General features: G+C 52.6%; 1 protein-coding gene across 3 annotated transcripts; it reads left to right on the top strand.

The window, feature by feature from the left end:
- Positions 1-525: 525 nt before the first annotated feature.
- Positions 526-20754, top strand: CPT1C (carnitine palmitoyltransferase 1C). 3 transcript variants are annotated; one of them, XM_064581697.1, is made up of 21 exons: positions 526-768; positions 1295-1358; positions 1481-1635; positions 5876-6015; positions 7876-8047; positions 8305-8406; positions 8487-8624; positions 10059-10130; positions 12752-12829; positions 13052-13159; positions 13315-13399; positions 14762-14957; positions 15098-15280; positions 15861-15966; positions 17427-17543; positions 17821-17985; positions 18226-18360; positions 18998-19150; positions 19830-19943; positions 20089-20181; positions 20437-20754. In XM_064581697.1, exons 3-21 carry the CDS (start codon positions 1495-1497, stop codon positions 20620-20622), a joined length of 2484 nt encoding a protein of 827 aa, XP_064437767.1. In that variant the 5' UTR covers positions 526-768; positions 1295-1358; positions 1481-1494; the 3' UTR covers positions 20623-20754. The 3 variants fall into 3 exon arrangements, with proteins under 3 accessions (XP_064437767.1, XP_064437768.1, XP_045746389.1); XM_064581698.1 differs by lacking the exon at positions 10059-10130 and having other exon boundaries at positions 14714-14957; XM_045890433.2 differs by lacking the exon at positions 10059-10130.
- Positions 20755-25558: the final 4804 nt, after the last annotated feature.

Here is a 25558-nt window from a genome sequence, read left to right on the forward strand (position 1 = left end):
GTCTGTGCCCATTCCGGCCTCCCAATCTGAGCCCAGTCTCTAACATATTCCCCTTTATCCATGCACCTTTTCCCACACGGAAGTCCCCCTGACTGTCTAACTTGAATCCAATCCGCTGTAGCTTCTCCTTCGCACCACTCAGTCCGTGCAGCTTGCATTTTCCGTGGGCGGTTTTGGTGGGCTGACCCAACCCCCAAGCAGCCCTCCCTCCTCGGGATGGTAGAACTTTGATTCGCTCTGGCTCGATACCCACGCGCGTGACTTCATGTGTACCCAAAGGTGGGCTGTGGGTTCCAAGCCGAGCCTCGTTTTGCAGAGAGGAAGGAGAGTGAGACAAAGCGGAGCGGGAAGCCCAAGAACCTGGGGTTCGGAGGAGAGGAGCAGCTTAGAACCCAGGAAGCCAATGGTGGAGAAATCGGGCGGAGCAGAAAAAGACTGAGGGCTCGGGATCGAACGGAGGGAGAGGATTGGACGCCGGGATTCGAGGGGGCGGGGATAGAACGCAGAGGGCTGGAAGGGGGCGGGGATAAAACCAGAGACTCGAATACCCGGCAAGGCACGCGCGAGGCAGAAATCCGGGTGCCTGGATGTTGGATAATCGGGGGCGACCAGGAGCTCCGGAGGCCCGACGACCAAGTCGCGGACTCGTCGCCCTGGGATTGGACATATGCAAGTGGGAGCCTTGGGTCTGGCGCTCTAAATCGAGGGTGGGGGGTGTGCTCGGGCTTGGTCTCCAGGATTGGATCGGCGGACCTCTGACTCGGCGTGGTAAGTATTGGAGGGGCTCGAGCTCCCGCGAGGCCGGGAGGCCTGTGTCTTGGGTTGGGCGTGCGGGTCTCTCCATCACTTGTCCTCGAAGCTCGCATCGGCTCACAGCCTCAGCATCCCTGGCTGTGAGGCATGCGCAGTAGGGTGCTCCCTCCCCCATCCCCTCCAGCCCCCGGTGCGGGGGAGGGGACGCTGGGCCACCCTAGAGCGGACGAATTTATAGACGTTACCCCCCTGCTCCTCCCCCGCCACTCCTCACCCACCCCATCCCCCCACCCCATCCCCCTGTCGCCCTGGAAATGGGGCGGACGGTGCCAACGTCCGGCAGGTGTTCATTTCAAATGGGTCTCGGACTAATGTTTTTCCCTAGACCCCGCAACTCAACCCTGGACCTGTTTCCCGCCCCCAACCCTGAATGTTCAAAGTCCTTCATGGGGAGGGGCGCACTGCCTTGCACCTCGTTCTCAGCAGAACCGCAAAAGGAATTAACGCGAGTTGTCCCTCCTGCCTCTCTATGCGTTCACAGAGGTCCCCAACTGACGTCCCTCCAGCACCGGAGGTGTCTGGCCAAGTCCTTCAAGACCCCTCAGGTGATTAGGGAAGGGTGAGCTGCCGTCCTATATTCCTGGGTCTGTAGGAGGAGGGGGTTGGGGGCCCGACTCCCGGGTCTGAGGCTGGGGACCTGGAGAATGACCCTCTGTCCACCTCCCAGGGCTCTAGGGTGACATGGCTGAAGCGCACCAGGCCGTGGGCTTCCGACCCTCGATGACCTCGGACGGGGCCGAAGTGGAGCTCAGTGCCCCCGTGTTGCAGGAGATCTACCTCTCCGGACTGCGCTCCTGGAAAAGGCACCTCTCCCGTTTCTGGGTGAGGAGAGCCACGACTTGGTTTCCTTCCAGGAATCCAGTTAGGTGCTTCAGGGGTGCCCGAGGCCCACTCCGGCGTGTGGGTGATTCCTTCATGGGATCCTATCACCCCCTCCTGGGAATTTTGCTGTCGACTTTCAGAACCCCTTAAATAGCCATTTCTGGGTTCTCAGAGGCTCACTTGGGAACCCTCAACCTCACCTACTGGGAACCTCTATTCACCTCTTAACACCACTTCCTGGACCACTTCCCTTTTTCCTCACACCCCCCAAACCCAGCTTCCACCCAGTTTCTAGAATTCAGACCCCATACCCCATGGTGCTCCCCTCCCCCTTTCGTCTCTAGGTTCTAAACTGGGTGCTCATTTCAGAACACTGTGACCCGATCAAGATCTTGGTCAGCCCGCACCCCAATCCTGAAGGGCCCTTCTTCCCCCAGCCCATGCCCCTGGGTCTGGGGGTCGCCTCCTTGCCCTCACTTCTGAATCCCCAATCCCCCTCTCCGGTATGCAGTGCACCTTCCCTATGGTTCCGAGATGTGAACCTCCAAATGTCTATATCCACACTTCTCCATCACTATAGACCCTGCTGTCCCAGTCTGGGCTCGTTGCCCTTGCTCTAGAATGCCCAGGCCCAACATCTAACCAGAGCCCACGCCTGCCCCCAGGATCACCAGTTCTAGAACTATGGCCCTGCGTACATCCAGAGTCTCCCTGTCTGTGAGCACAAATCTTGAACACTTGTGGGGTTGGCCAAGCCTGACTTTGAATCCTGGCTCTGCCACTTACCAGCTGCATGGCCTTGGGCAAGTGCGCCTCTCTGAGCCTCAGTTTCCCCACATGTCAAACGGGGGTGATGATAACACCTCCCTCACAGGACAGTCGCGAGGATTAAGTGAATTCTTCTTACATGTAAGCACTGAGCGAACCGCCTGGCCCATGTCAAGTGCAGAGTGTTAGCTTTTGATAATATTGTTCTTGATTCATTAACCAGGTATCTATGGAGCATTTATTAAGGGCCTGCCACTGTTTGGGACACTGGGGACATGGCAGGGAGCAAGACAGAATCCTGCCCTTGTGGAACTCTTGATTCAGTAGGAGGAGAAGGCAATAAGGGGACACATAAGCAGACGTGGAGTATGTCAGATCACGTGACATGTGCTATGGGCGAACAGTAAGACCCGCCGGGTGGAAAGAGGGAGGCTGGGGGTGTTGTCACTAAATAAGGGGGTGGCCCGGGCCCCAGAGGATCTCCTGAAGCTGAGACGTTTGAACAGGCTGGATTGAACCTCTATAACCTTATGAGTTATTAAAATAGAGAGATATCTGTTCCCGTGGATAAATAGCCACTACCCCAGACCCCCAAAGAGTTTCTGTCTGGTTTCTTTTTTTTTAAGATTTTATTTTCAAGTAATCTCTACACTGGACATGGGACTCGAACCCACAACTCTGAGATCAAGAGTCACACACTCTACTGACTGAGCCAGCCAGGTGCCCCCCGCCTCCAAAGAGCAGGGGAACCCCCTGGGCCTCAGGCTAATCCATCAATTAAAACATTACCATGTGGCCATTAGCCTGTGGTTAAATACATAAATACACATATACATACACACACATAAGTGTGTGTATTAAAAATTAAGATATAGTTTCAAGAAAAAATGCACAGTTTTAAAATATACCGTCCTTGAATTTTGACAATGCCCGTGTAACCAACTTCCTATCAAGACAGCCTGGCCTGGACCGTTCTAGAATGTTCCTTTGAGTCCTTTTCCGGTGCACGCCCCCCCCACTCAAGGCAGCCACTGTTCTGATTTCTATGCTTGTAGGTGGATTTTGACTAGTGCTGCATTGTTGACTATTTTGACCCCTAGTTTTGAGTCCCCCCCTCCAGACCCTCTCATTAGTGTAAATTGGTAATTGTAATAATGATCATTCTTGCCTTTCTATCACATAGCCACCTCTCTCCCTGTTGGACACCTGATGCTCTTATGTCTTCCTCTTCCGTTGTGGACCCCACGGGCCACCGTGAAGTCTCGTAGCTCCTGGAACATGGTCCCAGGGTGAGGGCTGTGCCCTCAGCAACCACAGGGCTGAAATTCCATAATTTCTTCATTTATAAAACGGTATCCCTGACAGTCCCTCCCTCAAGAGATTGTTGCAACCATTAGTGGTTTTAGCAGAGGGCCTGACTCACAGAAGGGACCCGTCCAACATCGCTGTTTTATGATCCTGGTGGTTCCACAGGTGCTGTGTGCCCTCCGGCATGTTCTTAACTTCTCTGGGCTTTTGCTCCCTCATTTCTAAAATCATGTTAGGTAATATTTAGTGTATCCTGGGCTCTACACTCACTCTACACTCACTCACTTTAAATGTATTGCGTGTGAACGACTCTTGATCTCGGGGTCCTGAGTCGGACCCCCACGTTGGGTGTAGAGATTATGCAAAACTAAAATCTTTTAAAAATAAAAATAAACCTATTGCTCACCTGATCCTCCTTATAGCCTTCTAAGGTAGACCTATTATTAGTCCCACTTTACAGATGAAGGAACAGAGGCCCAGAGAAGGGCTTTTTCACTTTCCCAAGGTCACGTAGCTGCTAAGAGGCAGAGTTAGAATTAGTCTGGCTGTGGAGCCCACGCTCATGCCTGCCCTCCCGGGCGGGACTTATGCCACGGGGCTGTCGTGGGTTACGTGCAGTGGGTCATCTGGGCCAAGCAAGTGGCACAGCATCCATGGGGGTCATTCATCAGCAGGTCAGAGGGATTCCTGAGTTGGTCTCCAAATGCATACAAGATGTGGCACCTTGCAGTGCATCCTGTTGCATTAGGGTCCTGAGGCATCTGGATGATTTGAGGCGTTGACATTGGACCCTCTGTGGCTTTGGACAAGTTCTTCCAACCTCTTCTCTTCTCTGTTTTCTTCACCCATGCGATGGGCATAATGGTATTTACTGCTACCTTACTGAGCAACAGGGCAATGAGATGATTTATTGATGCGCCTGGTCCTTGGGAAGTGCTCTGGAGAGTTTCCTGTTACTACAAAGCCCCTGTTCTACGACAATCCAGAGCACCAGATAAAGGAGCCAACAGCTTCTCTTAAAAAGAAATCATAAACAACGGAAGCACCACGTTTGCCTGTAAGCTTTTCTGGCCAAACCAAAGATCGTGAAGTGAATAAATCCCCAACAAGAAGCAGAGTAGCAATAGAAAGGGTCATTGTAATCATGTTTATTGAGCGCCTACTGTGTGCCTGGCTCTGAGCTATGCAATTCGCCCTCTTCCCAGCCCCCTTGGCTTTATTTTTCTCCATAGTCCCTATTGCCAACTGTCACACTACCCTAAATCCTTTTGGGTAGCTATTGTCTCTGTCCCCCAGGAGAGGACTCTTGCTGTCCTCTTGTCACTGCTGTAGGACTGCAATCAGCATTTGTGGAAGGACATTTTCTCATCCCACCCTCGTGACAGCCCTATGAGCCCTGTACTGGGATTGTTCCCATTCTACAGATGAGGAAACTGAGACAGGGGAAGCCACTTGTTTGCGGTCACTTAGCTTGTTAGTGACAAAGCAGGGATTTTAAGCCCAGGGCTCCAGAGCCCAAGTTCTAAACCATGATCTCTGAGGCTTTCCTGTTGGTTAAATGTGGGGAAAAAGAGAGAACGTGGTTTCTTGAGCCCTGCTGCCGATACCCCCACTAACAGTAGCTCTCATCGTGCTGTGTGACCTTGAACCTAAGTGTTCTTTTGTAAAATGAGATCACCTAAGTACCCACCTCACAGGGCTGTTGGGGGGATTTTAAGAGCTCATCCTTGTAGAAGGTGCTTGGTCGTGAGACTTGGTTAAGTGTTAGTTATCTCCATGGCACTTCCCTGGGAGTCTGGTTAGTAGCCCAGGACTTTCATTCATTCCATGGCCATGTAGTTCTAGAAGGCCTACCGAGCTCCAGACCCTGCTGTATATGGGGGATCATTTTGCCTGAGAGTAAGCTCCTCCAGAGAACCCTCCCTGACTCCTTCAATTTGAGCATCCCGCCTCTGCAGGACTCCTGTGCCTTGCTTTATGTCCGTTAGCACTCGCTTCATTCCTGACTCACCTCCCTGAGGGCAGGACCCAGATCTGTCTGGTCCCCACTGGGTCTTGAACACCCAGCTTGGGGTTCAGCACACACTGGGTACTCTGTCAATATCTAAGAGTTGTGCTCAGAGGAGGGATAATTGATTGAATGGGTGCCCTTTCCTCCCCACAGAATGACTTTCTCACTGGTGTGTTCCCCGCCAGCCCCCTCAGCTGGCTCTTCCTCTTCAGTGCAATCCAGCTCGCCTGGTTCCTCCAGCTGGATCCTTCTCTAGGACTGATGGAAAAGATCAAAGAGTTGCTGCCGGACTGGTGAGCTCCCCCACCTGAGCTGAGTAACCTCCCTAATGCCTCTTCCTCCACCCAGTGAGTTTCTCTATCAGTGTGGCATGCCTGCTAAAGAAAAGTAACCTCAAAATAAATAAATAAACAAATAAATAAAAAAGAAAAGTAACCTCTGGGATTCACTTTGGGTCAGATTAATAAAGGTACAGCACGAGTAAAATGGAGGTGATTTCCTCCCTTTCTTGCTAAGAGGGACACTGACAAGCTAGAAAATGTCCAGATATGGTTACATACGCACTGACAAAAGTAGGAGCTCTGCTGGGCCCCAGTTGTGTAGTCTTAGGCAAGAGACTTCACCATTCTCTTGTCAGTCTTCATTTATAAAATGTAGGTAATAATAATTGCTTCCCAGGGTGGTTGGGAGAATGAAACAAAAGCATGCACATGGAAGGGCACCCAGCTGGCTCAGTAGGTGGAGCATGCGACGCTTGATCTCAGGGTCATGAGTGCGAGCCCCACGTTGAGCATGGAGCCTACTTAAGTAAATAAATAAATAAAATCCTTTTTAAAAAAGCATGCATGTGATCCATTCAATACAGGGCCAGGAGGTTACTAAATGAGAGTGGTTGTATTATTATAATTGTCATTTTGGAGAAAGTTTTGGAAGCCAGGTGCAGGTGAAGTGACAGGTTCTAATGGTTCTAATTCTCGGCTTAGTCCTCCTGGGGAAGAAGGTTCAGGTTTTGTACAGATAGTCCCAAAGGACAGACCCAGCATCAGAGGTAGGAATTTCCAGGAAGGCTAGATTTATCCAGTGTAGCGAGGGGAAGTAACTCCCCCCAAGTCCTCCAGGTGGGCCTTGCTCACACACCTGATTGCCACTTTGCAAACATGTTGATCTACGGTAGTTTTCGATCAGCGGATCAACGTTTTCTTAAACCTGAGTGTGTATTGGAACCACCTGGGAGGCTTGTTAAAACACTGATGGCGGGGCCCCACCCCAAGAGATTCTGTTTTAGTAGCTCTGGGTGGGGCCTGGGAATTTGCATTTCCAACCAGCTTCCAGGCCCTTCGGATGCTGCTGGGCCAAGGGCCACACTTTGAGAACCACTGCTTTAGAGTATAATTTGATTGCTGGGAGAGAGAAGTGTGTCCCTTCTTCTTCTTCTTTTTTTAAAGATTTTATTTATTTATTTGAGAGAGAGAGAGCATGTGAGGGGAGAAGGAGCAGAGGGAGAGGGAGGAGCAGACTCCCCACTGAGCAGGGAGCCCGACATGGGACTTGATCCCAGGACCCTGGGATCATGACCTGAACTGAAGGCAGACGCTTAACCAACTGAACCACCCAGGTGCCCCAAGTGTGTGTCCCTTAAAAAAACAAAAACAAAAAACCCAGCTCCCACTTTTTTTTTTTTTAAAGATTTTATTTATTTATTTGAGACAGAGAGAATGAGAGACAGAGAGCATGAGAGGGAGGAGGGTCAGAGGGAGAAGCAGACTCCCCGCCGAGCAGGGAGCCTGATGCGGGACTCGATCCTGGGACTCCAGGATCATGGCCTGAGCCGAAGGCAGTCGCCTAACCAACTGAGCCACCCAGGCGCCCCCCAGCTCCCACTTATTAAGTACCTATCAATTTCCATGGGAGGTGATTTTAGGAGCTTTGGTGTCCTCACGAACCCGGGGGAGGAGGGGTGGCATAGAGAGAGGATCCATGCCTACTTTACAAACGAGGAAATGGGATTTCCATGACTCCCATTCTAGAAGATATGCCCCCAATCAAAAGACCAGGGTCAGAGAACAATCGGAAGAGCAGGGGCTGGGTGGGGCCGGAGGGGAGGGGCGTTCTGCGGCCGGGAGACCCAGGCCCGTTTTCTCGTTCACTCCCAGGGGTGGACAGCACCACAGGCTTCGGGGAGTCCTGGCGGCAGCGCTGTTTGCGTCGTGTCTGTGGGGGGCCCTGATCTTCACGCTTCACGTGGCCCTGAGGCTGCTTCTGTCCTACCATGGCTGGCTCCTTGAACCCCACGGAGCCATGTCCTCCCCCACCAAGACCTGGCTGGTATGTGAGGGGCAGAGCCCTCCCTGCTCAGGCCCTCCGGGGACCCACTTCTCTGTCTCCTTGTCTCTGGTCTCTGCCCCCACCTTTCTGGGACCCTGTCCACCTCTCTCTGGTCTCTATTCCTCCTCCTGGGGTTCTGTCCCCACTTCCTCTGGGTCTCTACCCCATTCTCTCTGTAGGTTGCCACATCACCCCCGACCCTGGTCCGCCACCCCAGTGAGGGGTGTAACGACCCACTAATTCCCGCTTCCCTCCAGGCCCTGGTCCGCATCTTCTCCGGCCGCAAAACGATGCTCTTCAGTTACCAGCGCTCCCTGCCACGCCAGCCCGTGCCCTCCGTGCAGGACACCGTGCGCAAGGTGGGCCTGCCTGGGACCTCCACCGGGGGCGGGGGGCGGCGGCCGGGGGCGTGACCTACCCTCTTCTCCTTGCCCCTCAGTACCTGGAATCTGTCCGGCCCATCCTCTCCGACGAGGACTTCGACTGGACGTCAGTCCTCGCGCAGGAATTCCTGAGGCTGCAGGCGTCGCTGCTGCAGTGGTACCTGCAGCTCAAGTCCTGGTTGGCGTCCAATTACGTGAGTCCCACACCCGGATCCGCAAGGTTCTGAGGCTCCTTCCTAACCTGTGGGTCTAGGCCCCGCCCGCGCCCCGCCCCCGCGCCCCGCCCCCGCGCCCCGCCCCGCGCCCCCGCCCCGCCCCCTGGCCCTGCGGCGCGCGATTTTTGAGCCCCGCCCCATGCTCTATATTCTGAGCCCCGCCCCCACGCTCCCCTGGTTTAAACCCAGCCCCAGATGCTCCGACTTGCTGCTCCTACTCTCCAATATTCTGAGCCCCATCGTCATGTGCCTACATATTGAGCCTCCCCACCCCATGCTCCGACATTCTGAGCCTGACTTCAATACTCTAAGCCCCGCCTCCAGGGCCTGCCCACATCCACAGCCCCGCCCCCAGCCCCCCAGGATTGCAACCGCAATTCCAGGACTTATCCAACATTTCAGCCCACCCCTGGCGGGAGGCAAAAAACATTTTGAGCCTCCGCCCCCAGAGTTGTTCTTGTTTTACCCCCTCCTTCTGCGCGAGGGCACCTCCCCCCAAATGGGCTTCTGAGTTGAGGAGCTAGGCCTTTGGTAGTACTCTGACTCAGTTTCTTGGGAAACTGAGGCACAGAACAAGACGGCAGTTCACCCAAATCAGGGCTTACAGGCCTTTTATTATGTAGGAAGTTATAAATAGCTGGCGGGCAGCGTGGGATGAGATGAGGTGCAGGTAGCAATAAAGACACATAGGGTGGTGTGAGTGTCTGGGGGGGTGGGACGGTCTGACTGGATGAGAGGATTAGGTTTCCAGGAGGAGAATTTCTTAGGGCTGAGCCCTGAGGGTTGGACAGAACTTGAACCTGTCAGGTTGGTAGGAGGGAGAAGGCTGAGCAGAGGTGAGGAAATAAGGAGGTTGTAGGGCATGTTTTGGGAACAAGGAGGGCTTTCCTCTGGCTGGAACAAAGGATTGAAGGGTGATCCTCTGGGAGGTGATGGTGGAGTGGTGGGGAGAGGCCTTAACTCCAGCTGAGGACCTTGGACTTTTTCTAGGGGGTGCCAAGGAGCCATGGGAGGATTCTGAACAGGGGAGGGTCAGGATCAGCTCTGCCGTCGGGGAAAGACTGGAGGGGAGACACCGGAGGCTGGGAGGCTGGAGAGGATATTAGGGTGAGGACGTGGGGGAGAGGAGGAGGCCTGACAGGGGGATGAGGCAGGATCAAGGCAGGAGGGTGGGGCTGGGACTGCCAAGCTGGGGGTGGGGAGATGGTGAGGATGGCACCCACGAGCCTCACCTGGTGTGGGAGGGACTGCAGGGCTCTCTCTGAGATGGGGAGAAGGGGAGCAGCTTTGGGGTGAAGGCACTGAGCTCCATGGGGGTTCCTGGGGGGGTGCAGAGGAGATGCCCTGGGGCAGCCGGCTCCCTGAGTGAGGGCTCAGGAAAGAGGCCTGGGTGACAGCAAACGGGACCTTCAGCTGCAGAAACATTGGACTTGGAAGGGAAGAGGATCTGGGACAGAGAGCCCCAAGGGGCAGCAACATGGAAAGGTCAGTCAGACAAGCTCCGTGGAGGGGACTGAGTTGTGTTTGGAGGGGTAGGAGGGGAGCCAGGCCTTAATTTTTACATTTTTTTTTCCTTCAAGCTGTTGGGCCAGATTCTGTGCCAAAACATATGCTCATGCATGCTCGGACACACACACACACACACACACACACACACAATGTATTTATTTCATTGTACCTGTAAGGCTGTACCCCATTATCTTAAGTACAACAAAGGAAAAAAAAACAAAAACGAAGGCCAACTAAAGTCTGACACTGCTGTCTTATCACAGACTTTTTAATCTATATTTTTAATTTGTTATATAATCTTTATATGTTTTATGTAATTTTAAATTGTATAATATATAGTATGAATGGATATTTTATAACTTATAGAAATATATTTAATATACCATGTAAAATATATGTAACATATAGATACACATAATTTTTATTGTGGCAAAATGGACATAATATAAAATTTACCATTTTAACCATTTTTAAGTATGCAATTCGGTGGTATTAAGTACATCTGCAATGTCGTGGAACCGTCACGACAATCTGTTTCTAGAACTTTTCATCCCAAACAGAAACTCTGTACCAATGAGGGAACACATCCCCATTCCCACTTCCCCAAAGTACCAGGTAACCTCTAGTCTACTTACTACCTCTAGCAATTGACCGATTTTAGATTTTTCGTATAAGTAGAATCATGCACGATTTGTCCTTTTGTGCCGGATTCATTTCACCAGGTATGATGCTTTCAGGGTGCAGCCGTGTTATAGTGCACATCAGATTTTCGTTCCTTTTATTTATTTTCATTTAAGATTTTTATTTATTTGAGAGAGAGAGTACAAGTGGGTGGGAGGGTCAGAGGGAGAGGGAGAAGCAGACTCACTATTTTTTTTTAAAGATTTTATTTATTTATTTATTTGACAGAGAGAGACAGAGCGAGAGAGGGAACACAAGCAGGGGGAGTGGGAGAGGGAGAAGCAGGCCCCCCGCTGAGCAGGGAGCCCGATGCGGGGCTCGATCCCAGGACCCTGGGGTCATGACCTGAGCCAAAGGCAGACGCTTAACGACTGAGCCACCCAGGCGCCCCAGCAGACTCTCCATTGAGCAGGGAGCTCGATCCCAGGACCCTGAGATCATGGCCTGAGCCAAAGGCAGACGCTTAACCGACTGAGCCACCCAGGCGCCCCATTTTCATTCCTTTTTATATTAACATTCCATTGCAGGGGCTCCCAGCTGGCTCAGTCAGTGGAGCATATGACTCTTGATCTCAGGGTTGTGAGTTCAGGCCCCCTGTTGGGTGTAGAGATGACTTAAAAATAAAATCTTGGGGGGATGCCTGGGTGGCTCAGTCGTTAAGCATCTGCCTTTGGCTCAGGTCATGATCCTGGGGTCCTGGGATCGAGCCCCACATCGGGCTCCCTGCTTGGCGGGAAGCCTGCTTCTCCCTCTCCCACTCCCCCACTTGTGTTCCCTCTCTTGCTGCATCTCTCTGTCAAATAAATAAATAAAATCTTTAAAATAATAAATAAATAAATAAATAAATAAATAAAAATAAAATCTTGGGACACCTGGGTGGCTCAGTCAGTTAAGCGTGTGCCTTCGGCTTAGGCCATGATCCCGGGGTCCTGGGATTGATCCCCGCATCAGGCTCCCTGCTCAGCAGAGAGTCCGCTTCTACCTCTGCCTGTGCTCTCTCTCACTCACTCTCTCTCATTAAATAAAATGTTAAAAAAAATAATAATAACAAATAAAATCTTAAAAAAAAAAAAAAACGGGCACCTGGGTGGCTCAGTCGTTAAGCGTCTGCCTTCGGCTTAGGTCATGATCCCAGGGTCCTAGGATCGAGCCCCACATCGGGCTCCTCGCTCTGTGGGAAGCCTGCTTCTCCCTCTTCCACTCCCCCTGCTTGTGTTCCCTCTCTCGCTGTGTCTATCTCTGTCAAATGAATAAATAAAATCTTTAAAAAAAAAATTCTATTGTATGGATAGACCACACTTTGGTTGTCCATTCATCTGTTGATGGACACTTGGGTCTCAGTGGTATTTTTTTAAATCTCATATGAGATCATTTCACATATATTGTTGTGTGCCTAGCTTTTTTCAGTTGGCAGTGTGTCTCGGTGCTTGCTTATTCTGTGGCAGTAATATAGATGCGCCTTATTCTTTTTTTCTTTTTCTTTTTTTAAATTTATTTGACAGAGAGAGACTCAGCGAGAGAGGGAACACAAGCAGGAGGAGTGGGAGAGGGAGAAGCAGGCTTCCCCGCAGAGCAGGGAGCCCGATGCGGGGCTCGATCCCAGGACCCTGGGATCATGACCTGAGCCGAAGGCAGACACTTAAAGACTGAGCCACCCAGGCACCCCTGTGCCTTATTCTTTTTTAAGAGCTTGGTAGTATTCCAGAACATGAGTGTAGCACGGTTTAGCTAACTGATCCCCACCTGATGGACTTCTAGGTTACTGCTAGTTACTGATCACGATGGCCTCCTTCACTGAGCTCCACCCTCCCCGTTTGACACAGCAAAGTCTTGGGGGTCTTGCCACTCCCATTGCCCCCCCCCCGCCACCTTGGCAGCAGCTGCCCCAGCCTCACATCTCTCTGCCCCACTCCTAGGTCAGTGACTGGTGGGAAGAATTTGTGTACCTGCGCTCCCGGCACTCGCTGATGGTGAACAGCAACTATTACATGATGGTGAGGGGGGAGAGCTGGGGAGGGGCTGTGTTCATAGCTCCCCAGGGCTAGGGTTGGGATGTCTCTGTAGAAAGCGGGGTTTAGGGTCAGTGACCACAATCAGAGTCTAATTCACCATCTCACTGCCTGTTGGGGTCAGGTTCTGGGTTTGGGATCCGGGCCCCCGATCAGGGGGCCAAACCTGACCCCAGGCGTTTTGCCGTCCCCTCGGCCGGCCCCCAGGACTTCCTGTACGTCACTCCCACACCAGTGCAGGCGGCTCGTGCTGGGAACGCAGTCCATGCCCTCCTCCTGTACCGCCACCGTCTGAACCGCCAGGAGATCCTGCCTGTAAGAGCCCCCCCACCCCAACCCATGGGCTGGGGACAGAGCCCCTCTCCCCCACCCCCCACCCATGGGCTGGGGACGGAGACTGTGGTCCTGTGGCCGTGTGGCCAAGTGGGTCCTGGGAGGCAGCGTCCTCTGGAGCCCGTGGTCTCTTGCAGACTCTGCTGATGGGAATGCGGCCCTTGTGCTCTGCCCAGTATGAGAAGATATTCAATACCACGCGCATTCCCGGCATCCCAAAAGGTGAGATTCCTCTTGCATCCTCACTGACAGAGGCGTCACAGTGTAGTGGTTGAGAGCATGTTCTCCTGGGCTCGAATCCCAGCGCCATCGCATCGCTCCCTAGCTGTGTGACCTTGGGTCGGTTACTACCCTCTCTGAGCCTTAGTTTTCTCATCTCTGAAACGGGATAATAGTGGTACATAGGGTGGGGAGGATTAAATGAGTGGTTAGAACATGCAAGCCGGGGCGCCTGGGTGGCTCAGATGGTTAAGTGTCTGCCTTCGGCTCTGGTCATGATCCCAGGGTCCTGGGATCGAGCACCACGTGGGGGGCCTGCTTCTCCCTCTCCCTCTACTGTTCCCCCTGCTTGTGCTCTCTTGCTCTGTCAAATAAATAAAATCTAAAAAACAAAACAAAACAAAAACCAGTGCAAGCCATACAGGACATGCCTAATAAATGGTTCTTTTTTTTTTTTTTTTTAAAGATTTTATTTATTTGACAGAAAGAGTCACAGCGAGAGCAGGAACACAAGCAGGGGGAGTGGGAGAGGGAGAAGCAGGCCTCCCGCCGAGCAGGGAGCCTGATGTGGGACTCGATCCCGGGACCCCGGGATCATGACCTGAGCCGAAGGCAGACGCTTAACGACTGAGCCACCCAGGCGCCCTAAATGGTTCTTATTTTTAAAATTCATTTTAGAGAGGGGCACCTGAGAGGCTCAGTTGTTAAGCATCTGCCTTCGGCTCAGGTCATGTCCTGGGATCGAGCCCCGCATCGGGCTCCCTGCTCCGCGGGAAGCCTGCTTCTCCCTCTCCCACTCCCCCTGCTTGTGTTCCCTCTCTCGCTGTCTCTCTCTCTGTCAAATAAATAAATAAATAATCTTTTTAAAAAAATTTATTTATTTTTTTAAAGATTTTATTTATTCATTTGAGACACAGAGATACAGAGAGAGAGAGCGAGCGAGAGTGAGAGCATGAGCAGGGAGAGAGGCAGAGGGAGAGGGAGAAGCAGGCTCTCCGCTGAGCCAGGAGCCCGAAGCGGGGCTCGATCCCAGGACATGACCTGAGCCGAAGGCAGACGCTTAACCATCTGAGCCACCCAGGCGCCCCTAAAAAAAATTTATTTTAGAGAGAGAGCGTGTGCGCTGCTAGCAGGGGGAGGAGCAGAGGAGGAGGGGGGAGGGAGGGGGAAAGAATCCCAAGCCGACTCCCTGCTGAATGTGGAGCCTAGAGCAGCTGGACCCCAGGACCCTGAGATCATGACCTGAGCCGAAACCAAGAGTCAGACACTGAACCGACTGAGCCACCCAGGCGCCCTAAATGGTGCTTATTCTTGCAGTGTATCTGACCTTCCTGCCCTCCGCCCTTCTGCCCACCCCACCCCTAGACCATATCCGCCACCTCCGGGACAGCCGACACGTGGCCGTCTTCCACCGAGGCCGATTCTTCCGTGTGGGGACCCACTCCCAAAGCGGCCTGCTCTCCCCGCGGGCCCTGGAACAGCAGTTCCAGCGAATCCTGGACGACCCCTCCCCTGCCTGCCCCCAGGAGGAGCATCTGGCTGCCCTGACAGCCGCACCCAGGTAAGAGTAAGAGGTCAGGGGACCCGACGGCCCAGCCAGCCTCTGGAGGTTGGGGAAAGGCAAGCTGGAGGGCCAGGCAGAGGCTGGGCAGGGTATGTGGGCTCAGGCACGTGTCCCAGCACCCCCCCGCCCCCCCCCAGGGATGTGTGGGCCCAGGTGCGGAGTTCCCTGAAGATCCAGGCCGAGGATGCCTTGGAGGCTGTGGAAGGAGCTGCCTTCTTTGTATCACTGGACTCGGAGCCTGCAGGGCTCACCAGGGAGGACCCTGCAGCTTCACTGGATGCCTATGCCCGTGCTCTGCTTGCTGGCAGGGGCCATGACCGGTGAGTCAGCCCCTGGACTTGAACCTCACCGCAACCGGTGACCCCAGAACCCAGTATCCAGACCTAGGACTCTGGACACTAGACAAGCAGACCCTGGACCCCAGATCTGAGGACCACCAAACCCCAAACCTGGACCTTCAAACCTAGAGACCCCCAAAGCCAGAGCCCCAAGCCTGGGGACCTCAGGCTCAGAACCATAGAATCCTTAGATTTTCATGCAGGCACCCCAAACGCAGGACCCCAGACCTGGGACTTCCTACCTAGAGATCCTCAGACAACTTCCTAGATGCACCCCAGGCATCACTCTGATTTCTGAGGTTCCCAGAAGAGTCCCCCTAACCTCTCAGCTCCTTGGGAACCTTGACCTTTTCTTGGTATGTTCCCTCAAAATCTTCCAATTTCCCAAGCCCTAGACATGCCTCAGAAACCATCTAGACCGCCTGGTGGAGACCCCCAGCCTCTTAGAGAGCCAACCCTGGTTCCAGAAAAATCCATCCACCCTGACACTCCTATGTCCCACAGAGAGCACCTGAGTTCACTCTTGGCCCCTTGGTGACCACTTTGAATTCTCCCCCTGCAGCTGGTTTGACAAATCCTTCACTCTAATTGTCTTCTCCAATGGGAAGCTGGGCCTCAGCGTGGAGCACTCGTGGGCCGACTGCCCCATCTCAGGACACATGTGGGAGGTAGGATGGCCAGCCCACCCCCGCCCTGGGGACCATCGGCCCCATTTCCAAAGATCTTCTTCTCCAGGGCCTTACAGTCAGAGGGAAGACAGAGGCTCAGACAGGCAAAGACCAGACTGGAGTCGCCCAGCAAAGAAAAGGGGGTCTGGGATTATGACCTTTTTTTTTTTTTTAAAGATTTTATTTATTTATTTGACAGAGAGAGACACAGCGAGAGAGGAACAGAAGCAGGGGGAGTGGGAGAAGGAGAAGCAGGCTTCCCGCAGAGCAGGGAGCCTGATGTGGGGCTCGATCCCAGGACCCTGGGATCATGACCTGAGCCGAAGGCAGATGCTTAACGACTGAGCCACCCAGGCGCCCCTATGACCTTCTTTTGATGGATGGGCAGTTGGGGCTCAGAGAAGGGAAGTGATTTGCCCAGAATCACTGAGCCAGGAGTTGTAGAGCAAGAATGTGATTTAAGAATGCTGTGTGACCTCGGGCAAGTGACTCCCCTCCTCTGAGCCTCGTTTCTTCCTTCATCAGATGAAAGGGTTGGATTTTCTTTGATCTGGAAGCTCCCATCCAATCCTGGGAACCATCGCATCTCCATTTTCTCTATTTTATTTAGTCCCTAAATCATGGAGGGTGGTGCTTATACCCACCAGGTTCCCACTCTTCTGTAGCGTTACACGAGGTGTTGGATGGGGCCCAGGGTGGGATCTGGTGTGTATGAGGGGAAGGGAGGCCCCTTTCAGATCTTAGGAGCAGCCCCGGGTAAGGGGCTTCTTCTGTACCTGTTTCACAAATGAGAATTGTCCCCCTTTGATGATACTGGTGAATGAATCTGTCAATTCAGTTGAACCTCAGACCCCTCAGACCCTTATTGTCAACATGAGGTCTCTGCACATTGGCTTTGAATGAAGAGATGTCACATAGAATAAGGTATAGATCAATGGAAACTCCAAGGCCCCAAGTGAGGTGTTCTTCTCCCGATATGTTTCTAACATTGCAATGGGGATGTGAATCCCTTCTTCCTAAGTTACCGTGAGAATTAAGTGGAAGGCTGGCGGGCGGTAGGTCCTCCATCAACGCTGATTTACACTGTTTAACAAGGGGCGCCTGGGTGGCTCAGTCAGTTAAGCATCTGCCTTCTGTTCATGTCATGATCTCGGGGTCCTGGAATCGAGCCCTGCATCAGGCTCCCTGCTCAGCGGGGAGTCTGCTTCTCCCTCTGCCCCTGCTCGTGCTCTCTCTCTCTCTCTCAAATAAATAAAATCTTTTTTTTTTAAGATTTTATTTATTTATTTGACAGAGAGACATAGCGAGAGAGGGAACACAAGCAGGGGGAGTGGGAGAGGGACTGCTCCCACTTCCCCCACCACCAGGCCCCAGGAGGGACTTATGAAAAGAAGTCCCTGGTTAGATGGCTCTCAGCCCAGAGGGAGGAAGGGGCTCTGACAGCCTCTGTTTGTACACAGTTCACTCTGGCCACAGAATGTTTTCAGCTGGGCTACTCGGCAGACGGCCACTGCAAGGGGCATCCTGAGCCCTCACTGCCCCAGCCCCAGCGGCTGCACTGGGACCTTCCAGAAAAGGTGAGACGGGGCTTCGGGGCCTCTCCTCCAAGTACCCAAATCTCCCTGGCTGTGACTCGAAACTCATCCCCACCCCCAAACTTAACCCCAACCCCATCCATCCCCAACCCCAGTCCCACCTGACCTCCATCCTTAATCCAGCCCTTCAGGGACATGTTTGTTCATTTCTGCACTCCACCCCCACCCTGACTCGGCTCCCACCTCCACTTCCAGCCCCACTCCCAGCTCTACCCCATCCGTAACCCCAGCCATCCCTCCCTCCCTCCTCCTCTGGCAGATCCGTCTGTCCATCTCTCTAGCCCTGAGGGGAGCCAAGACCTTGTCTGGAAACATCGACTGCCACGTCTTCCCTTTCTCCCACTTTGGCAAGAGCTTCATCAAACGCTGCCATCTCTCTTCAGACAGCTTCATCCAGGTGGCCTTGCAGCTAGCCCACTTCCGGGTCAGTTGGGGCCCTCGACCTCAGCCCCTTGCCAGGACTTTGGTTCCCCTGGGCCTGCCTTGTCAGTCCCTTTAGTGACTCTTCCTGGTCATTGCCCTTGTGGGTCCGCCATCTTGATTTCTCTCTCCCAACCACACATTCCCCAAGCAGGAGGATGAGGGAGGTCTACACAGAAGCGGGTCAAGTCTGTGAAGATTTCCAGAGACCAGCTGACAGGCTCCTCTCTTCCTTGTCCCCCAGGACAGGGGTGAATTCTGCCTGACTTATGAGTCGACCATGACTCGCTTGTTCCTGGAAGGCCGGACAGAGACGGTGCGGTCTTGCACGAGGGAGGCCTGCAACTTTGTGAGAGCCATGGAGGACAAAGAGAAAACAGTGGGTGTGGGCCTCGTTTGAGGCTTTGGTCATTTCCATTTACTCGTTCCTACATTTGCAAATATTTTTGGAGTGCCTTCTGAGGACCAGGCCCCATGATGGGCATTATGGACAAAGGAGGAACCAGACCTGGTCTCTGACCTCAAGGAACTCACTGGTGGGGCGAGACAGAGCTATTTCAGCATAGTGCGATACATGCTTTAATGGGGGTCACAGAGGGCACTGGGGGGTACCCAACAGGGATCCTTGATTCCACAATGTAGCTCTCTTTGATTTAACTTCTGTGCGACCTTGTGACTTCCATTTGTACCCTTCCATGTAGTCCCTATATAACCTCTCTACTCAGAACCCCACGGGTACCTCTGTTCCCCCACGCCCTACTTATTTTGGGTCAATGGAAGGAGTTGGGGCCCTATATCAGACAGACCTGGGAACCCACCTGATTCTGCTTTGCTGTGTGAGCCTGGGCAAGTGACTCCCCCTCTCTAAGCCTGTTTCCCCTCTGTAAAATAGAATTGATATCTCTGCCTTGCAGGGATTTTGCAAGCTCCTTTGAGGCCGGGGGTGTGTGACAAGCCCCAACAGTAAGCCCACTTCCTGTCTTTCCATGACCTGTGACCTCCCCGGGGGACCCCAGGAACCCCAGCGCCGTGCTCTGTTCCGCCTGGCGGTGGAAAAGCACCAGGCTCTGCTGAAGGCAGCGATGAGCGGACAGGGAGTCGACCGCCACCTCTTTGCGCTCTACATCGTGTCCCAGTTTCTCCACTTGCGGTCGCCCTTTCTGGACCAGGTTGGGGTGCAGGGAAAGGGTTAGAGAGGGAAAAGGGGAACCACGGGAGGAGACGGGTACTTCAGGATAAGGAGGGTGAGGTTGGAAAAGGGAGGTATTAGGGGCGCCTGAGTGGCTCAGTCGTTAAGCGTCTGCTTTCGCTCAGGTCATGATCCCAGGATCCTGGGATTGAGCCCCGCATGGGGCTCCCTGCTTGGCGGGAAGCCTGCTTCAACCTCTCCCAGTCCCCCTGCTTGTGTTCCCTCTCTCACTGTCTCTCTCTGTCAAATAAATAAATAAAATCTTAAAAAAAAAAAAAAAAAAGGAAAAGGGAGGTATTAGAGGAGAGAGTTGGTGGGGGGGTGGAGAGGGAAAAGGGGGAAAGAAGGGAGAGGGGCGGGGTCAGGAAGAAGAGGAGGCGTGGCCAGGAGGGCGGTGAAAGGAGGCGTGGTCAGGAAGACCCGAGAGAAGGGCCGGATCAGGCAGAAGCGGAGAGGTGTGGTCGGAAAAGGAGGAGAGCCGAGGGGCGGGTGGGGGGGGGGGGGGAAGGACAGAGAAACCAGAGAAACTGGGCGATTTAGAGGAAATAGGCAGTCAGGGGAGGTCAGAAAGGGCCGAGGTTGCTTGGAACTGAGCCAAGGGCGCGGACGGGTGTGTCTGTTCGTCTTTACTGCATACTTGACCATCTCCTGTCCCTCAGGTTCACTCGGAGCAGTGGCCTCTGGCCACCAGCCAGATCCCTGTTCAGCAAATCCACCTGTTTGACGTCCACAATTACCCTGACTATGTTTCCTCTGGTGGTGGATTCGGGCCTGTGAGTGGAACTGGGCCTGATCCCACCTCCCTGGACCCTGGGCCCTGAGGGAGGAGGGTGTTGGGGGTCTGCACTCCGGCCTAGTGGGGGGCGGGGGGTAGGAGACCGGAGGCTATTTGGTTCCCCTCCCTCCGTCCCTCTCCAGGCCGATGACCATGGTTATGGCGTTTCGTACATCTTCATGGGGGATGACACCATCACCTTCCACATCTCCAGCAAAAAGTCTAGCACAAAAACGGTGAGACAGAGTTGAACACACACCCCTGCACCCTCCTCCCTCAGGACCCAGGGATCTGGACTCCTAGCTCCCTCCTCTCCTACAACCAAGGAGTCTAGAATCCCAGCTCCCTGCTGCCCCCACGATCCAGGAATCCTAGTCCCCAGCCCCCTCCTCCCTCAGACCAGGACATCGGGGATACCAGCCTTCCTGTTTTCCAGCACCGAGGAGACCCTCTCCCAGCTTCTCCTGGACATGATGTATTTCTCCTTCTAGGACTCCCACCGACTGGGGCAGCACATTGAGGATGCACTGTTGGATGTGGCCTCCCTCTTCCAGGACGGGCAGCGTCCTAAGCCCAGGTGCAGAGGGTTACAGGAGGAGGACTCGGGGCACAGGGGTGGCTCTCTCCCCTGCCACAGGAGGGGCTCCAGGGCACCCACGAAATCTACCAACTTTTGACCCCTCCCTGCAGGGAGCTGGTCTCCCCAAGAACTAGGGAGAGGGTCTCTACAACTGGGCTGGTGCAGGACAGAGGTGGCCTGTTTGGGTTTGGAAAATCCCACATCTGGTCCAATAAAGATGCATAAGCTGGGTGTGTGGTGTTCACTGTGCTGTTGGGCTGGGCAGGGGTGGGAGAGGTGAGGGTCAGGGTGGAGGAGGAGAAAAGTTCCCCTCCATCCCCAGGCCCAACCATGAATTCTCAGTTACAATCAGTTTCAGCTACAACCCCCAACCCTGCTCATTCTGTTGCATTCCCAGCTCCAGTCACACCAAACCTAACCATCCAAGGCCCACACCAGTCAAACAACCCCCAAAACTCTCATTAGTCCAGTTCCTGTGGTCCCAATGTCACTGCCCACCCCAAACATAAAGATCGACACCATTCCACCCACCCTAGTTGACACCCCTCAAATGAACCCCTCAAGATTCTTATTCCTCAACCCAAACCCCAGCCATTTCAACCCCCACCTAGATGATGGGTTCAGCTCCCATAACCAGGAAATGCACTACCTAATGTTCGCCCCTCACCACTGTCGATTCCAACAACGAATGCCTCCAAAATGCCACACCCCACTACACCTAATGACTCAACCACCATTCGGAGCGTACGACCAACACAAAAATGTCCAACCCCAAACTCCATCACCCCACCAAAACTCCCATCCCATCCCCACCATAACCCAAACTTAAATTTGACCCATAGTTATGACTTTAAACACCACACTCCTTGATCGCACCCCCACTCTACCCCGACTACACTTACAACCCCCACCAGTTCAACTGCAGTCATATCAACACCAATCCCATCTAACCACACCGAAACCCCAATGATCCAATCCACCACTGCCATGATTCCCATACTCCATGATACCAAGCCCCGTTGTTTCTGTCAAGCATAATAACCCAAGCCCCACAACACATTAAAATCCTGAACACCTTAACTGCCATGAGCCCAACCTTCACACCCAACCCACTAACTCTAGTGGTTTTGAAAAATGTCCACAAGTGGGGCACCTGGCTGGCTCAGTCAGGAGAGTGTGCAACTCTTGATCTTGGGGGCATGATTTCAAGCCCTGTGCTGGAGATCGAGTTTACGTAATTAAAAAAATTTTTTTCCACAAGTACTTTGACCCTCTTCCCTCCACAAGGTGGACCTTCATCCTTCTTCCCTTGAGTGTGGACTGAAACTAGTGACTCTTTTCCCCCAAGTAAAAGAATATGGTAGAAGTGATTGTGACATGAAAGACATTCTGGCTTCCTTCTCGCTCTCTCTGAATCACTTGCTCTGTGGGAAGCCATCTGCCATGTCGTGGGAACACTCAAGCAGCTTGTGGGGAGACCCACGTGGTGAAGCACTGAGGCCTCCTGCCAACCATCAGTGAGGAACACGTGAGGGAACTATTTTTAAAGCAGATTCTCCCACCCCAGTCAACCCTTCAGATGACTGCAACCCAGTTGACCTCTTGGCTGTAACCTCGTATAACACCCTGAGCCAGACTCCTGACTTGCAAAAACTGTGAGATAATAAATATTTGTTATTTTAAGCTGTTATGTTTTGGGTTTTCTTTTTCCTTTTTCTTTTTTTTAAAGATTTTATTTATTTATTTGACAGAGAGAGACACAGCGAGAGGGAACACAAGCAGGGGGAGTGGGAGAGGGAGAAGCAGGCTCCCTGGGAGCCCGATGCAGGACTCGATCCCAGGACCCTGGGACCATGACCTGAGCTGAAGGCAGTCGCTCAACCAACTGAGCCACCCAGGCGCCCTGTTTTGGGTTTTCTTTATATGCAACAGTAGAAAAGTAATGCAAACTCCAAAGACCTCAGCTTCAACCCCATATCCCTAACCTCATCCCATTTCTAAATCCATTCCTATGGTGGACAGAGCCTGAGGTGACCCCCAATGATCTCCCACCTCTTGATGTCCACACCTTTGTGTCATCCCTTTAAGTGTGGGCAGACCTGTGGCTTACTTCCAATCAATAGTATATGGCAAAGGTAATGGTATGTCACTCCCTTAATCTCTCCATGGGTTGAGAGATTATCTTTGCTGGCCTGCAGCCATGTAGAGAAAGCCTCCTTTCCAAAGAACTGTGGGTGGCCTCTAGAACTTGAGGCCCACCACCAGCCAACATCCAGGGAAGCTCTGGAGCCCTCAGTCATACAGCCAAAAGAAAATGAATGGATTCCACCAACACTCTAAGGAAGCTTGGAAGTGGCTCTCCCCGCTGTAGAGTCTCTGATGAGACCACAGCCCTGGACATCTCGTGAATTCTACCCTGGGGAGACCCTGAATTGGAGAATCTTTTATTATTTTTTTTAACTTAAGATTTTTTTTTTAAGTAATCTCTACACCCAATGAGGGGCTCGAGCTCATAATCTTGAGATCAAGAGTTGCATGCTTCACTGACTGAGCCAGTCAGGTGCCCCTAAAGTGGAGAATCGAACTAAACTCTGTCTGGACTTCTGACCTATGGAAATTGTGAGATAATCAATGTGTGTTTTAAGCCTCTAAGTTTGGGGTAATTTGTCATGCAGCAACAGACAATGAAAACAATCCCCCGTTTCATCTCCCACCAAACCATACCCCCTTCCTGTGAGAGAATATATTCTGTTGTTCAAGCCACTATATTTATGGTACTTTGTGATGGCAGCATAAGAAAACAGAAATAAGGGTCATTATTCAGCCCACTGTACGGAGTTTGGTCATTGTACTATGGTTAGGCAAGATGTTAACATTAGAAGGTGAGTAAAGGGTGTGCAGGAACCATCTGTATTACTTTTTTTTTTTTTTTTTTAAGTAGGCTCCAGGGGCACCTGGGTGGCTGAGTCATCTTTAAAAAAAAATAAGTAGGCTCCACATGCAAGGTGGGACTGGAACTCACGACCCCAAAATCACAAGTCACATGTTCTACTGACTGAGATGGTCAGGTGTCCTTGTACTACTTTTTTATTTATTTTTTTTTAGATTTTATTTATTTATTTGAGAGAGAGAGACACAGTGAGAGGGGGAACACAAGCAGGGGGAGTGGGAGAGGGAGAAGCAGGGTTCCTGTGGAGCAGGGAGCCCGATGTGGGGCTCGATCCCAGGACCCTGGGATCATGACCTGAGCGGAAGGCAGACGCCCAATGACTGAGCCACCCACGCGCCCCAATGTACTACTTTTTAAAAATAGACTTTGTGGAGGGGGGCCCTGGGTGGCTCAGTTGGTCGAACATCTGACTCTTGGTTTCGGCTGGGGTCATGATCTCAGGGTTGTGAGACTGAGCCCTGCATTGAGCCCCTCATCAGAGTCTGTGCTCAGCAAGGAGTTGGCTTGAGATTCTCTCCCTCTCCTTCTTCCTCCCTCTCTGCCGTTCCCCCTGCTTGCTCTCTCTAATAAATAACTAAAAAAATAAAATAAAATAAGACTTCATTTTTTAGAGCAGTTTTAGATTCACAGAAAAATTGACGAAAGGCACAAAGAGTTCCCATATGCCTCCCTCCAGCCTCCCCCCCCCCCCCGTTATCTCCATCCCCCCACCAGAATTTGCTACAATTCGGGAATCTACATTGACACCTTGTTGTCACTTTTGCGACTTTCTCCAATCCAAAATTATTTCAATTTTTTCTTAAGAGAAGGCTGGGCTTTTATTGCTGAATAGGCTCCTTGAGAGGGACAAAGTGGCAGGAATGGGGCGGCTGAATAGCAGGCCAGCTGTGTTTCATAGGTTTGCAGGTGATGGAGAACTCGCCCAGGTAGTGGCCAGTCATCTCCTACTTGATTTCCACGGGGAGAAGGTCTTGCCCTCGTAGACACCCACCATGCTGCCCACCACCTCAGGCAGGGTGATTACACCCCGCAGGTGCGTCGCAACCACGTGCGGGCTCTCCAGAGGACAGCCTCCCTCTTGGCCTTGCGCAGGCGCCAGCGCCACTTCCCGCGCAGACCCCGGGCGCGGGGCCGGTGCGTCACGTGCGTCACGTGCGTCACGTACGTCAGGTGCTCGTGGGCGGGACCAGCAGCTCGCGGAGGTCCACACTCCTCTACGTGAGCTTGCAGAAGGCCTCCGCTCTTCCACTTTCGCCGTAGTTTCAGCTCTTCGGAAAGGTAAAGTGACCATTTATGTATTTATTTTTAATTTGTTTACAGGTTTATTTGTTTATTTTTTTGAGAGAGGGAGGAGGGGCAGAGGGAGAGGGTGAGAATCCCCAAGCAGACGCCCTGCTGGGGGCAGAGCCCAAGGGGGGCTCGTCCCAGGACCCCGAGATCATGACCTGGATGGAAACCAAGAGTGGGTCGCTGAACCGACTGAACCACCCAGGCGCCCCTAAAATAACCTTTTTTTTTTTTTTTTTTTTTTTTTTTGAGAGAGAGAATGAGATAGAGCATGAGAGGGAAGAGGGTCAGAGGGAGAAGCAGACTCCCCGCCGAGCAGGGAGCCCGATGCGGGACTCGATCCCGGGACTCCAGGATCATGACCTGAGCCGAAGGCAGTCGCTTAACCAACTGAGCCACCCAGGCGCCCCTAAAATAACCATTTTTAAGGTTATTGGAAATATGTGCAAAGGGCTCCTCATGACAAGGCTAACAAGTGTGGATCAGAGGATCATGCAACAAGCATAAATCTTGTCAAAGACCAATTCATTCATGTATTCGTTCAACAAACAGTATTAAATGTCAAAAAATATATATAATTGTTCTTATTAATTTTTAAAAAAGATTTTTATTTATTTGTCAGAGAGAGAGGACAAGCAGGGGGAGTGGCGGAGGGAGAAGCAGGCTCCCCACTGAGCAAGGAGCCCAATATGGGACTCGATCCCAGGACCCTGGGATCACGGCTCAGGCCGAAGGCAGACACTTAACCGACTGAGCCACCCAGACATTCCTATATAATTGTTTTTAAAGTTCCATC

The sequence above is a fragment of the Mirounga angustirostris genome, unplaced genomic scaffold (assembly GCF_029215605.1).
Source record: "Mirounga angustirostris isolate CCGP_5_RB_7025 unplaced genomic scaffold, mMirAng1.0.hap1 SCAF_16, whole genome shotgun sequence".
Classification (NCBI taxonomy): domain Eukaryota; kingdom Metazoa; phylum Chordata; class Mammalia; order Carnivora; family Phocidae; genus Mirounga; species Mirounga angustirostris.

Coding starts and splice junctions, on each gene's coding strand:
- CPT1C (XM_064581697.1), top strand. CDS start 1,495: ATGGCTGAAGCGCACCAGGCCGTGGGCTTCCGACCCTCGATGACCTCG. Junction 8,048..8,304: donor CCCCCACCAAGACCTGGCTG/GTATGTGAGGGG, acceptor GCTTCCCTCCAG/GCCCTGGTCCGCATCTTCTC. Junction 8,625..10,058: donor CCTGGTTGGCGTCCAATTAC/GTGAGTCCCACA, acceptor CGGGACCTTCAG/CTGCAGAAACATTGGACTTG.